The following is a 14,600-nucleotide window of genomic DNA, read 5'->3' as shown; positions in this document are numbered from 1 at the left end:
AAGATGCTGAAAATCAACTTGTCTATTAGGATTTCAACCACTTTAGGACTGCCTGCCTGCATTGTGCTGTATCTGTATGTCGCTGCATGTTTCCGTGTTCAGGGCGTGCAAGCGTCTCCTCCTGCCCCCCCACCATCACCTGCTGTGATTGGACACAGTAGAATTTTGTCAGCACATCCTGGACAATGATTCATGGCCAGGACCTTTTGAGCGGCTGTGTCCAATCACAGCTCAGAGCTCTATGCTGACAAACAACACAGGGCTCTGTACAGAACGAATGATCTCTTTGCTTCTTCTTCCTGCAAAGCAGGGAGAAGGAACAAATATCTTTAGTAAAAGCAGTGAACATTACACAAATCAACGCTGTTAGGCACAAACTTAACCCCTTTTATACCTGAAGTGTAACCCCTTCCCAGCCAGGGTCATTAGTACAGCAACAATGTATAGTATTATCACTAATCAATGTATTAGTGTCACTGATCATGTCGGCGTCAGTCAGTTCCCACTTAGTGTCAGCTTGCACATCACACAGTCCCACTACAAGTCCCTGATCATCACCATAACTAGTATTAAAAAGAAAATCCAGTATATATACCATAATTTGTAGACACTTTCTCACAAAACAACCAATAAACACTGTAACGATTGTGCGCAATAGAGACATGGAACCTGTACGTGACAGCTATTTTTGTTTTTCATGAGCAATGATCTTCCTCCCCTCCCTGCTCTTGAAAACTATGGAATTTGTAACTGTAACTTTTAACAAACTTCAAAAGAACCTCTTATCTTAATTAAAACACACAGCTGGCCAGGCTGTAAACAGCTAATTAGTCTTGGCAGGATGTTTGTTTCCACTAACCATGGAAAACACTTTCCTCTGCCCTATCGTAAAACAATAACAACTCAGTCAAGCCATCACATATTACCTGTAAGGCCATTAAGGCTCTAGGAATGCAAAGTGTGCTATAAAACGTCTATTTCACAACTAAACAATTCCACATACAATTCAAAGAATTCAACAGGAACGGGGCACATTAATATTAGGTATATAATTGAATGGGGAATATCATTGCAAACAAATCAAGGTCATATCATACATGACTATGTTAGCAAATAGGAAAGGGGTGAAAGCAGTCTCCTGCCACCTGGGTGACAAGGTACATTGTGTTTGGTATCCCTGGGTTTAAAACATCATTCCGAATAATAATTTGCCAGTTGCTAGAGCACCACATGCACGTATTGGAGGTTATTAATAGTAGTGTAACACTAACGGCGTCCGAGCACCCATCCCTTAAACCTGATTATTGGTCAGTTGGTCTCTGTCCACACCCCCTTGATATTATAGAAAAGGGACTGACAGGACTTGTTAAGATGGAGCTCTCGTTTAATATCAACTAAGGAACATCTTAACGGACTTGAGAGCCAAGGCAACGTTTTTGCTTGGACAATTGGACTCTGCTAATACCAAGGACTTTGCAAGTGTTCTGCCTTCTTAATTCCTCTTATTTCTCTGTTGCTTTATTGTTCTCTTTAGTTCTTTGTAACGTCACTTTCTGTAAATATTTAATTGCACCATTTGACCTTTTCATTAATAAACCCTATTTTGAAAAGTGTTAAAATTATCTCTAAGGCTTTTAATGCAAACTAAAGAATCCCTGTCTCTTGAAGAGTGCTACTGATAATAATCCTCTGAATATACCTGTCTGTGGCGACAGTGTGTGTTACAGACGTTTATTGTTCACATTTGTTCTTGCTAATATTGTAATGGGTTGATAGTTCCAAAGCTATCTGGTGGCAGTTTAGAGTTTGAAGGGTTAATTGCGTAATTAATTAACCCAGTGACAATTGCTCTCAGGCTGCTGGCACATAGATTGTGGTCCCGCGAGCTGAAAGATCTTTGTGCGGGTGCAGCTGACAGTGGCATTGTTACATGAGTGACAGCGCGGTGTGAGATTGGCTCGTCCTTTGTCACGAGTTGGTGGGAAGGGCAGGGATTGGGCACAGTGTTCACTTATTGGGATTTTTTGTTTGGTTTTACCAAAGACATGTAGCAGAATATATGTTGGCCTAAATTTATAAAGAAATTTGCTTTTTTATTGGATATAGGTTTGGTAGCAGAAAGTAGAAAACTTGTTTTTTTTTTGTTTTTTTTTTAAATGGTCAGTCTTTTTTTATTTATAGGATTTAAAAAACCAGTGGTGATTAAAAATCTCCAAAAGAAAGCTCTATTTGTGTGAACAAAGTGATATCTGTACAGCACTGCATGATGGAGCAATTACCAGTTAAAGCAGAGCAGTGCTGAATAGCAAAAAATGCCCTGGTCATGAAGGAGGTAAAACATTTGGAGCTCATGTACGCAGCTGATAAACTCACGTTTAGGAGCTTTTCTGCATTTATTTCAGCAGCCCCTGAACTCTCCCTAATGTTTTCCTATATGTCCATGTACACATCTTCGTTTACAGTCGTTTACAGGCAGTTGAGTTTACAGTCTTTTTGAACGCACCAAACTTGCGTTCAGGAGTAGATTTTATCAGCGTTTCAAACACCAAATGCTTGTAAACGCGGCTAACCGCGTTTATAAGCGTTTGCATTTGGAATTTTTTTTTTTTTTTAACTCTTCCATTTCCAGATGCTGTCCAGAGCTTTTTTCATCATGAAAAATGCATGAAAAGCGGTTTACCGATACTCAAATGGACCCGGTACACCATACGTTGAGGTGTCGCATGAAAGAAAATATGTTAGACACTGCTGCAATAATTTCTGCACAGAAATGAGCCGGAACACATCCAAACACCACAAAAAAAAAAAGAAAAAAAAAAAAAGACAGCAAATCTCAGCACATATATGAAGGAAATCCTCCTGCGCTTAAAAAGAAGTGATACCTGTAAACTACAGCAGCTGACACTCTAAACTGATACCTTAACAGTAATATAAAATAATTCTCAAAAATAGTGCACTGCTAACAAAAAAATATATAATATAATCAATAGTGCTGAAAATAAATAAAATTCACTGTGCCCCAATAAATGAATAGTATATCAATAAATGTGCATAAAGTGCCCAAACCAATGAATGTGACCTGTGGTGCCATAAGTGACCTATAATCAGTGAAATCTGACTGCACAATTGTGAAATCACTCTTATAAATATTACAGCGACTTAAAATGAACCCCTATAAATAGAGGATATGACAACAGTGATGGTGCCAAAGTGACCACACTACAAATCACATATAAAACACACACATATAATCTCAAAAAGGTCCATAAATATTAAAAAAATAAATGCTTCAGACGACTGAAACCCATGCAACGTGCCAATGGTGACGATATCTGTGAAAGTGTCAGCACACTTTATCCATACTGGCTATATTGCCTCCTCACCTCCTTTAGACGACCCAATGGGCCACTTTGCTTTCAGGATCACTCCTGGATCCTACTCCAATCCTGGCTAGTAGTATTTCACCTGTAGTTCCTCCCCCAGGTATAATAGGTAATGCTCCAGGATTCTCAGGATGGATATGTCTGCTAGATATGATTCTCACCAACGCCCATGGTGAGAAAGAAAAAAATCCTCCATAGTGTAGAAGTTTTAAATATTAATCTCCTTTAATCATACAAAAAATGCCCACTCACGTTTTCAATTGGTTAAAACACTCCTACACCCTCATGCTTGGGTTTACTGCATGGGTTAGGGGTTTGTTTGGGTGTTCCAAGATGGCTTCCAACGCCAGATGTGCGTCACCGTGCACCAGAAGCTGCATAAAGACGTACCTACGCGTTACGTCACTAAACCTCGTGACTTCCTCAGGGTATCCATCTATTTCTCTCAAAATGTCTGAAATAGTTAATTTTTTACAGTTTTTCAGTGCATTCTGGAAGGTCTCCTGAGGTTATCTTTAAAAAACGCTTCTAAAACGTAAAGGCTCAAACATGTTATGCAAACGCGGCTAAACAGACGTTTTTTAACCTACGTTTTCCAGAAGTCAGTTTCCGTCGTTCAGAAGTTTCCTGTGTACATGGAGCCTTAATGAGTTTCAATAGTAATCTATCATCCAAGGAGCAGGGCCCTCGAACCCCTCGTGTATTGAATCGTATTGTTACTGTACTGTCTCCCATTGTAATGTACAGCGCTCAGCAAACTGTTGGCGCTATATAAATCCTGTATAATAATAATCATCATCCTCTAGCTCTTCTGCTCACTTTTTCCTCCAAGATCACTGGAGCCGGTGTCCCCAGACAAGAACACAAAGTCATATACATTCTACGAGAGGCCCAGTTTCAGAAGCCTTAGAAAGAGTTTATGGCATTCAAAAGATGACCCAACCAAGTGCCTGTGGACTGGCCGCACACTCCATACACTGAAAACAGGATGTTTCTCCTGCTTTTTCCTTTCATCTTTTTTAGAATGTTGAAAAGCCAGGAAGGTTTATTTGCTCTCCATCGGAAATGTCAGTAAGTGGAGCGGAGGAGGACAGGTGTTGTAGAGCGCCGAGCCTGCGTCGTGTGTAGTGACCTCTCGCGCCGGCTGGATCCAGATGTTTCAACAGAGCTTCCTGAGAGCCGCAGCTGTCCCTCGTCACCCCCTGAGACATGAGAGGCCGAGATGTGCTAACTGGTGTGGAAACATCTAACCCCTGGTGTCATCCATACAGAAATAAACAGCTCATGGCTTGTGCTATGCATTGCAAGCGCCTCTGATTGACGGGGTATCTCAGGTGTGCATGGAGAGTCTGAGGCACCTACGTCACATCATGCCACACTTTGTTTCAGGTTTAGTGGTCCTTCAATCAGAAGTTGGTGAATCGGAAATAAAAATGAGATTGTTTGGGTAAAATATTAGGGATCATTCCTACGGATTTTCATGTAATAATTCACCATAAAAAAGAAGTCTTTCCTCCAGTCTGACCTGTCCTGAACCTGTATGGGAGGATGGAGTGAGCCCAGCAAATTACAAAGCCTGATTGCAATGACCAAGCCAATGTAAAAACTCATCTGCATACAGTAATCTGTGTAGACTTTGTAGATCCATGTTTGTACCCAATTTCAATTGAAGGTTTTTGTTTTTTTTAATTTTACTCATTTATTAGCCAACATTTTCCTACCATGGATGATAATGAACATTGCCGATTACGACAAAAAAGTCTGCTTGCTCTAGGTACTTTTATCTGCCTACATTGATCTATAAAGCCGGGCTACTTTCTTATATACGGAAGGGCTGCTTGAAAAAGGAGCGTACTTCCGCCTTCCACGGCCAGTGCATGCTCCGAAACGCGTCGCAGTGCACCCTGGGATCTGATGTCATCACGGCCACGCCGCCGCTACGTTCCAGCGTGCGTTCCATCCGGCTCTGAGGGAGGACGTGCACGCCGGCCGGCCTCACCGCTGTTCCCCTCCAGCCACCACGCTGTACCAGCCGAGAGCGGACCTCCCCACATCGCAGTAAAATGACGGCTCTTCAACCGGGTTACCACCCCACCGTTAACTATTGTTAACCACGGCTTTTAAGCTTATGATTACTTCACACATGTGAGTGTTTCTACATTTAGACGAATTAAAAGACTTATTGCACTTAGAGACGCTTCTCTCCTTTTTCTCATCTACTTTCTTATATACACGTATGTAGTGGTCATAGAGAAGTCATCAACAAGATTCTGTCAAACTGGTGGCCCTCCAGCTGTTGCGAAACTACAAGTCCCATCATGCCTCTGCCTTTGGAAGTCATGCTTGTAACTGTGAATCTTGCAATACCTCATGGAACTTGTAGTTTGGCAACCGATGGAGGGCCGCCTGTTTGACACCTGTGTGATAAAGTCTGGAATTCATATGATGTCCAGCTGATTTTATGGACTTCTTGTAAGCAAATTCAACATTTCCCACTCCTCCACCACTGACCCAAGATGGAATGGATCTAGAGACATGGGAGTACGCCCAAGCAAAACCCTACCATGACAATTTTGAATCAGTTTTCCATTCTCTGAGCTGTACAGTGTTGGTGATCCCAAACCCACCAATCATCCATTTTCTCATTCTTAAATGACATTCCTGTGCTGAAGGACATCTTTTTCAAAGTACAAACTTCTTTCGGGTTTCTGTTCACCTTGCTGTTAATAAATAAGTCTCCCTTCAATTTTTCTTAAAGGGTAAGTTCACCTTTTGCTAAAAAAAATAATAAATGTACATTTTTTTGCAGGTAAAATAATGTGTATTTATTATTTTTTGCTGGAGGAGCCTGGAAAGCATTGCACCAGTGATCAGCAGATCACTGATGCCATGCAGATCTCCTGCAGACCTGTCAGTATATCCGATGCCTGTACGGGATGGATGAGCAAGCAGATATACTGGCAGGAAGATTGAATGAATTACCACAGTGCTACATTGAGAGCTACAAGCCGACAACCGCTAAGTTGTGTAGCTTCTCATTCACAGGGGGGTGACGCGGCCAGGCAGGCGGAGCCTTGCATGCCCACTTTTTTTTTTTTTTAATAGTTGACAGCTACTGTGGGGGAGGGAATCCCCTGCTACCTGTCAAAGAGGGGGATCGATGGGTACCAGTGCTTTCATAACATGATACGCCCTGAATATGGGTGTAACATGTAACATGTTGTGAATGGTGAACTTATCCTTTAATGTGTTCTGTTCCCTAAAGCCAACCATACCAGGATCGAAATTTGTCTGTTTCAGCAGGGACCGGCCAAATTTCTATCCATGTATGGGCTAGCTGGTCTTATATAAGTCAGTCTGTTAATCGACTTGCGTGCAACTAGTCTGTTGGGTTCTCCCCGAGCGATCAGTGCTACCAGCTCTAGCCAGCAACACGGATCACTGTATTTTGACAGTGGGGAAGGCTCCCCGCCAGCAGAATATAATAGGAGTGATTTCCGCTGCATCCGTGCAAACATTTTCCCGGCCATTTTCAAAGATACACTATATTGCCAAAAGTATTGCGCCAGCCCTCCAAATCATTGGATTCAGTTCCAATCACCTCCATGACCAAAGGTGTATAAAATCAAACCCCTAGGCATGCAGACTGCTTCTACAAACATTTGTGAAAGAATGGGTCGCTCTCAGGAGCTCAGTGACTCCAAGCGTGGTCCCGTGATAGGTGGTCACCTGTGCAATAAGTCCATCCGTGACATTTCCTGGCTACTAAATATTCCACGGCCAACTGTTAGTGGGATTATAACAAAGTGGAAGCAACTGGAAACAAAGGCAACTCAGCCACCAAGTGGTAGGTCACGTAAAGCGACAGAGCGGGGTCAGCGCATGCTGAAACGCACAGTGCACAGAAGTCGCCAACTGTCTGCAGAGTCAATAGCTAGAGACCTCCAAACTTGGTGTGGCCTTCAGATTAGCACAACAGTGCATAGAGAGCTTCATGGAATGGGTTTCCATGGCCGAGCAGCTGCATCCAAGCCTTCCATCACCAAGTGCAATGCAAAGCGTCGGATGCAGTGGTGTAAAGCATGCCGCCACTGGACTCTAGAGCAGTGGAGACGTGTTCTCTGAAGTGATGAATCACGCTTCTCTGTCTGGCAATCTGATGGGCGTCTCGTTTTGGCGGTTGCCAGGAAACGGTACTTGCCTGACTGCATTGTGCCAAGTGTAAAGTTTGGTGGAGGGGGGATTATGGTGTGGGGCTGTTGTTCAGGGGTTGGGCTTGGCCCCTTAGTACCAGTGAATGGGAATTCTTAAGGCGTCAGCATACGATGACATTTTGGACAATTTCATGCTCCCAACTTTGTGGGAAGAGTTTGGGGATGGCCCCTTCCTGTTCCAACATGACTGCACACCAGTGCACAAAGCAAGGTCCATAAAGACATGGAACTTGACTGGCCTGCACAGAGTCCTGACCTCAACCCAATAGAAGGCCTTTGGGATGAATTAGAGCGGAGACTGCAAGCCAGGCCTCCTCCCCCGACATCAGTGCCTGACCTCACAAATGTGCTTCTGGAAGAATGGTCAAACCTTCCCATAGACACCCTCCTAAACCTTGTGGACGGCCTTCCCAGAAGAGTTGAAGCTGTTATAGCTGCAAAGGGCGGGGCCAACTCAATATTGAACCCTACGGACTAAGACCGTGTAAGGCAGGTGATCCAATACTTTTGGCAATATAGTGTGGAGCCGACGAAACCAGTCAGACATACTATGCCCATCACAAAGCCTGAACTTCAGACCACCAATAGGGGGAATTGCTAAGCATATTATTATGAACATACCCATTATTTTTTGGCTGCTTTATGGATGCATGGTAGATTCTCCCTGAGTGGGTGTCCTTGGGTCTTTGTCTGCTAAATTTACAGGGTCCTTAGCTCTGTGGATGCCTTTTGCAAATATATGGTTACCTGTGTGAGGGAGGATGTCGAAGGCCTTAAATGGACTATATGGCATGTATCTTTTAATTTATTACAATCTGGAATATTTGTATTGGCCACATCTCCTCCTCTGGACCACAGGGACAGGATGCCTATATGCTAAAAACCACAAGGATTGGACGCCTATATGTTATAACATTGGACTCTCAAACTGCCTTTAGATCATTATCCTGTATCCTGGAGGAATTCTTCTGTATTTGAGGCTCTTTTCCAAGTGGCAAATGTGAGGGCGTTTGAGAGGGCTCTTGAACAAGTATCATCGAGTGAAGGACCATGTATGATCACTGACCCACACTCCTCCTCTGGACCTTATTCTCATTGCTACAGTGGAACATCACTGTATATACTCATTGATTTGCATCATCAATTATTATAGTGAGAGAGTTCTCTGACAGCAGGGCATCCACAAGGAAATACATCGGCTCCTTCAGCAACCTATTTAGTCCCATTTTAATAACATACTCTTATAGGTTTTGGTTGGTCTGGACATACAAAGTCTATATTATACAATATGTTTTGAATTTGACAAAATGATGACCTATTCAAATATGTGGGGATATGAGGGATGGAGATTTTAATAATGTTATTTATGTTTGTTATGTGTTTTTAACCACCTCCCGCCCACCATATAGTAATATGACGGGCGCAAGGTGGTTCTCTCGTTCTGGGAGGCCGTCATATGACGTCCTCCCATTCTCGCTGTGCATGCGCGGCTCAGGGAGCGCGCAGTGCGGCGATCGCCGGTGTGCTGTGTCCCTCGGACACAGCGGATCACCGATCCACGGAAAGAGCCAAAGATGTCGGCTCGGTCATGTGATCAGCTGTGTCCAATCACAGCTGATCACAAGTAAACAGGGAAATGCCAGTTACACTGTTCAACAGGTAAAAAGTTTTGGGCATAAAATTAGCTAATCTTACATAATTTTGGGGTGCTGAAAACAAAAATGACCCTAAAAAATGTTGATTGGCTCTAGTTTCCATGATATATTCACCCATCTAATGACGTAAGCCATTCAAAATTATGATGCAACTTCAGCTGCATATTGCGCAATTGATACTGGTGACCAATAGAAAATTGCATGTATACTGAGATGATGCAATATTAGCCTTTAATTGCATCACTTCACTGCATAAAATCTGCAGTATCTGTAGCTGATTGTAGTTCGACAGCATCTTTACATTTCGTTTTATGCTTATATAGGCTACTCAGTAATGCCTCGAACTTGTGTGAATAAAGCAGATAATTTCTGCTATATCTGCGGTGAAATAACTTTTATCTCACAAAAAAGGAGGATAACAGGAATGATTAAGAAAGCCTACAACTTGTATTTTGGCTGCAAGATAGGAGACCAGGACAAGAGCTGGGCACCACATATATGCTGCAATTCTTGTGGGACGGCACTGGAGCAATGGTTGAATGGAAAAAAGGCATCTATGCCTTTCGCTGTGCCAATGATTTGGAGAGAGCCAACAGATCATGTTAGTAATTGTTACTTTTGTATGGTGCCTCCAATTGTAAAAGGGCTAAATAAGAAGAAAAAGTTATCTGTGCACTATCCAAATATTCCATCGGCAATACGTCCAGTTCCTCATGGAGAGGGGCTACCAATTCCTAAAGCACCAGAATCCTTTGTGGTTGAGTCAAGTGAGGAAGAACCTGAAGCGTGTAGTCACGTGCAGTTGTAAGAGATAGCCCTTTCCTCGAATACAAGAGAAAAGCCAAGAGAAGCAAAACCGACACAAACTGAAGACAAAACTAGTGAGAATCCTAAGTATTAAAATGATTCAACTTGGCTTATGGCTATAATTTTTCTTGGTAATCCTATGCAATATATTATGCCATTTAGGCTTTGTTATGTAGTCAATATCACTTGCTTTATATTTGTGGAAAGACATCTATCTATATAATTATTGTGCATTATGTATTCATTACGCCTATAGTAGAAAACTTTCCGTTTACAGAAAAACTAGAGCCAATTGACAAATTTCATTGTTATATTTGAACTCAGAATGTGAAATTCATTAAGAAATGGATCCTTTTGTTTCCAAAACTGGCAAAAAATAAAAATTTGTTGAACAGTGTTATCGGCATTTCTCTCCTCTTGAGCTGTCACGCTGACAGAGGAGAGGAGAGATGGTAATCGGCTTTCCGCGGAGGGGACATGTACACTGATAATCAGTGTAGCCCCAGCAGTGCCACCTGTCTGTGTCCATCAGTGCCTTATGTCAGTGCCTAGTGCCAGTGCCGCGCGTCAGTGCCGCCTAACAGTGCCGCCTAACAGTGCCATATATCAATGCTGCCTTTCAGTGCCCATCAGTGAATCCTGTCAATGCCCATCAGTGCCACCTACCAGTGCCTCCTCATCAGTGCCCATCAGTGCCACCTATCAGTGCCCATCAGTGCAGCCTCACATTTTAGAATGGGGTGCCTCAAGACTGTCCATAATTTTAAGGGGTGCCTTGACTGAAAAAAGGTTGAGAAACAGTGGCCTAAGGGATAAAGTGCATGTAGTACTTTGTCCCATCTTCCTAGATGTCGTCTAAGGCTAGCAGTGAGGTCAAATGGGTCACTCCTCCTCCCTCCACACCCATCCAACAACCCAGCTAGCAAGCAGACAGCTGCTTCGACAGATGGCACTTTTCAACAACTCCAAGCAATTTTCCAAGACAAAGGGAGAGGGGAGTTGGGGGGAGGTATTAGAAGGGGGTGCTTGCCAGCTAAAGTGCCATCTGTCAAGGCAGCCACCTCCTTGCATGCTACGTTGTTGGACAATCATGGAGGGAGGAGAGGTGACCTGTCTGATCACACAGCTAGCCTTAGAAAGCACATAGAAAGGATGGACAAGTACAACATCTACTTTGCCCTCTGGGGAACAGAGCACATTAGAAGTGAGACTTCTTCTGAGTCCAACTGAACATTCAGTTTAAATCAGCTAAATACATGCTAAATGCATCAAATCAAGAGATGTGAAAAAAACAAAAACAAAAACTAAAAAAAAAAACGGAAGCACGCTATAGACAGATCGAAATTTGACTGGTTCAGCAGGAATCGGACGAATTTCGAACCATCTATGAGCAGACTGGTTGAATTGAAGTCGATCTATAGACTTGAGTACAGCCAGCCTGTAGAGATTTCTTTGTAAGATAACTGCCACCGCCGACAGTAATCATTGTATTCTGATGACAGGGAAAACTCTGCAATACTGCAGTGGGAGGGATTCCCCCATCAACACTGACTGTTGGGCAAGCTGGTTGTACTGAAGTCGACTTATCGATCCATTTCAGTACAATAAGCCTGTCTTTTTTTATGTGTGTGTGATCACTGCTGCCGGCTATAGCTACCAGCAGTGATCACTGTATTCTGGTGTTGGGGGGAGGATCCCTGCCGGTAGAACACAATAGCACCATGGGAGGAATTCCTTCATCAACCCTGACTGTGTTGATGTGTGAATCGAGTGAGTTTCTTTCTTTCATCGCATGGTAGAAAAAAGGAAGATTGCTTAATGTATGGCTAGCCTAACAGCTTGTTTTTCTTTGGAAAGCAGCCACAGCCCCAGTTGAAAAGCCTGTCCCCTGCCAGCACGCTTCAGAGAAAGACCTATGCTACATGGGCTGTGGCTGCTTTCCTAAAGCGGAGCTCCAGTCTCCTAGCCAACGTTGCATCAACAGCATTGCAGAGATCGTTGCAATTTCCTCATAAGAATAATGGATAATGTTGGCCATGTACACACTGTAGCTACAAACTGCTTCGTTGTTTTTTTTGCACCCATCAATTCCAGCTGAGGCCATGCAGGATTTGGGCAGCTGAAGCCAGGTATGGCTTGATTTCCAGAATTTCGTGCAGCTGGCTACCAAACATGCACCTCCGGTTCTCACACCTGCGCAATGACGACACTCCAGGCCATGCGTCATGTATCTGCATTAGATGCCCGAACACTCCTGGGATTGAGGAGAGAGATATCCCAGGAGTCAACGGGCCGGGCTGAAAATGCAATCGCAACCAGAAGTCGCAGGGGAAAATAAAACAAAAAATAAAACAAAGGGGCTTTCTGCAGAGAATTCAACATCTCAATATCCAAACTTTAATTGGCTAGCGATGTACGTTACAATGTGAGTGATTCTTAAAAATTACTGGAGCTCGGCTTTAGGCTCCATGCACACGGGGCGCTTTAATAACGCTGGTAACGTTAGCTGTGTAAAGTCACGTGAGTTTTTCAACTTTTTTTTAGCGGTTTTGCAATAGCGTTTAGCGGAGTTTTCCCACGTTTGCAGTTTTTAGTGTTTTTTTTTTTGTCCGAAAATGCTGGTTTGCAGCGGTTTACCACATTTTTCAAAATTAGAGCATTTGTACAGCTAAAAAAACTCCTCCAGAAACCTATAGTCCTGGGGTTTTTTTCCCAGCCAAAAAACATTGATTCCAGTCTATGTGTGTATGGACACATAGGATAACATGCTGGGGGGTTTACTGGATGTAGAAAAAAAAACGTCAAAAGCCAAAAACAGCCGCTGTAAAAACGTCCCGTGTGCATGAGGACTTAGGATATCGTCTCTTCTTGCTGCATCTTGTATCCTTCCACATATCTGATGGTCAACCTTATTACTCTTCAAAAGTTCTCAAAGGTTTTCCCTTCAGTCTTCTGATAGGGAGTACAGCAGAGAAGGTGTTGAACGCAACACAACACAGTGGAAACACTGTAATCCCTTCAGAACAGGCCAATGAGAAAACATTTTTGTGTCCAGTCAAAAAATATAAATAATCACATTTCAAACAATTTCCTAACATGTATTGCAAAGTGGAAGAGCGGGCAAATTTATGTCTGAAACAGCCCATTAGAGTTGTCACTTTTTTTGTTCAACCCACTGGCTGAATGGAAAAAAAAAAAAAAAAAAAAAAAAAAAAAGACTATTTGCTCATCCAAACACTCAATGTGGATGGGGGAATCCTCCCCCGGTGAGCCTTTATATACACTGATTGAGTAGGGAATATCTGATGGGCTGGTTGTAAAACATTTTCGTGTCCAGTCAAAAAATATAATATAATCACATTTCAAACAATTTCCTAACATGTATAGCAAAGTAGAAGAGCGGCCAAATTTATGTCTGAAACAGCCCATTAGAGGAGTCACTTTTTTTTCGTTCAACCAATGGGTTGAACGAAACAAAAAAGAAAAAAAAATTCTCTCTCTCTCTCTATCCATCCATCTATCCCTCCATCTCTCTCTCTCTCTCTCTCCATCCATCCATCCATCCCTCTCTCCATCCATCCCTCTCTCCATCCATCCATCCCTCTATCTCTCTATCCATCCATCCCTCTCTCTATCTATCTCTCTATCTATCTCTCTATCTATCTCTCTATCTATCTCTCTATCTATCTATCTATCTATCTCTCTATCTATCTCTCTATCTATCTCGATTCCCTCATCCAAACACTCAATGTGGATGGGGGAATCCTCCTTGGTGAGCCTTTATATATACTGATTGAGTGAGGAAAATCCAACGGGCTGGTTATACAACCAGCCTGCCCATACATTGGTCGAAATTATGCCAGTCTCTGCTGAACCAGCTAAATTTCGATCCATGTACGGCGGGCGTTAAGTTTAAAAAAAAAAAAAAAAAAAGACACTGTTTACGGGAAATTTCTTAACTGTATAAACAACAAGAATCCAAAAACAGAACAAGGACAGAAAGAAGAAACTCATCAACAGCTCATATGACCCCAACGCCGCCTGTCAGCTCCTCATAAAACTTCACTCTGAGAATGTTCTTTCCAGTGCATTCCGGTACATCCCACACATGATACCAAGATCAACCATGATTAAAATTCCCCCATTTATAAAAAGTGATGATCTCGGACTATTAATAGTGCTATCTATTACCAGGCTGGCGTGGATCTAAGAGGGGACTTCACGTCTAGGATACATAAACACGCGCTACAAGTCACTTACTTTTTATAATCCCTTTAAGTGCATCCAGCACAAATGTTATGGATATAAAAAGTGCTATGATTTCCTCTGTGGATCTGAAAAGAGACAAAAAGACACAAAAATTAAGCAAACAACTGTGGGATCTGGGAAGGAATATTTAACAGTTTGCAGCCCTTTAAAAGTCCAGAAAGTCAGAGGAATTACATGGGTGTCTAGGTCATGTGATCACTGTAATTGACAGTCACAGTAATCGAGCCATGTTTACTCTTGCCGTGCTGTAATCTTGCCATGTTAGAACAGTG

The 14,600-nt window shown here is 42.7% G+C and overlaps 1 protein-coding gene across 1 annotated transcript in view; it reads right to left on the bottom strand.

Annotated features, from left to right (window-relative positions):
* SLC4A11 (solute carrier family 4 member 11) overlaps positions 1–14,600 on the bottom strand; it is a 154,554-nt gene that overhangs the window by 49,546 nt on the left and 90,408 nt on the right. Inside the window, exon 12 of the mRNA XM_089654704.1 lies at positions 14,320–14,393. Coding sequence (XP_089510830.1) covers positions 14,320–14,393 — 74 coding nt within the window. The remainder of the gene's footprint in view (positions 1–14,319; positions 14,394–14,600) is intronic.

This window comes from Staurois parvus, unplaced genomic scaffold (assembly GCF_062004578.1).
Source record: "Staurois parvus isolate SC_StPar_1 unplaced genomic scaffold, SC_StPar_1.0 ptg000791l, whole genome shotgun sequence".
Taxonomy (NCBI): Eukaryota; Metazoa; Chordata; class Amphibia; order Anura; family Ranidae; genus Staurois; species Staurois parvus.
Note: the sequence above shows the minus strand (reverse complement) of the source record. Positions and strands in the feature narration are given on the sequence as shown.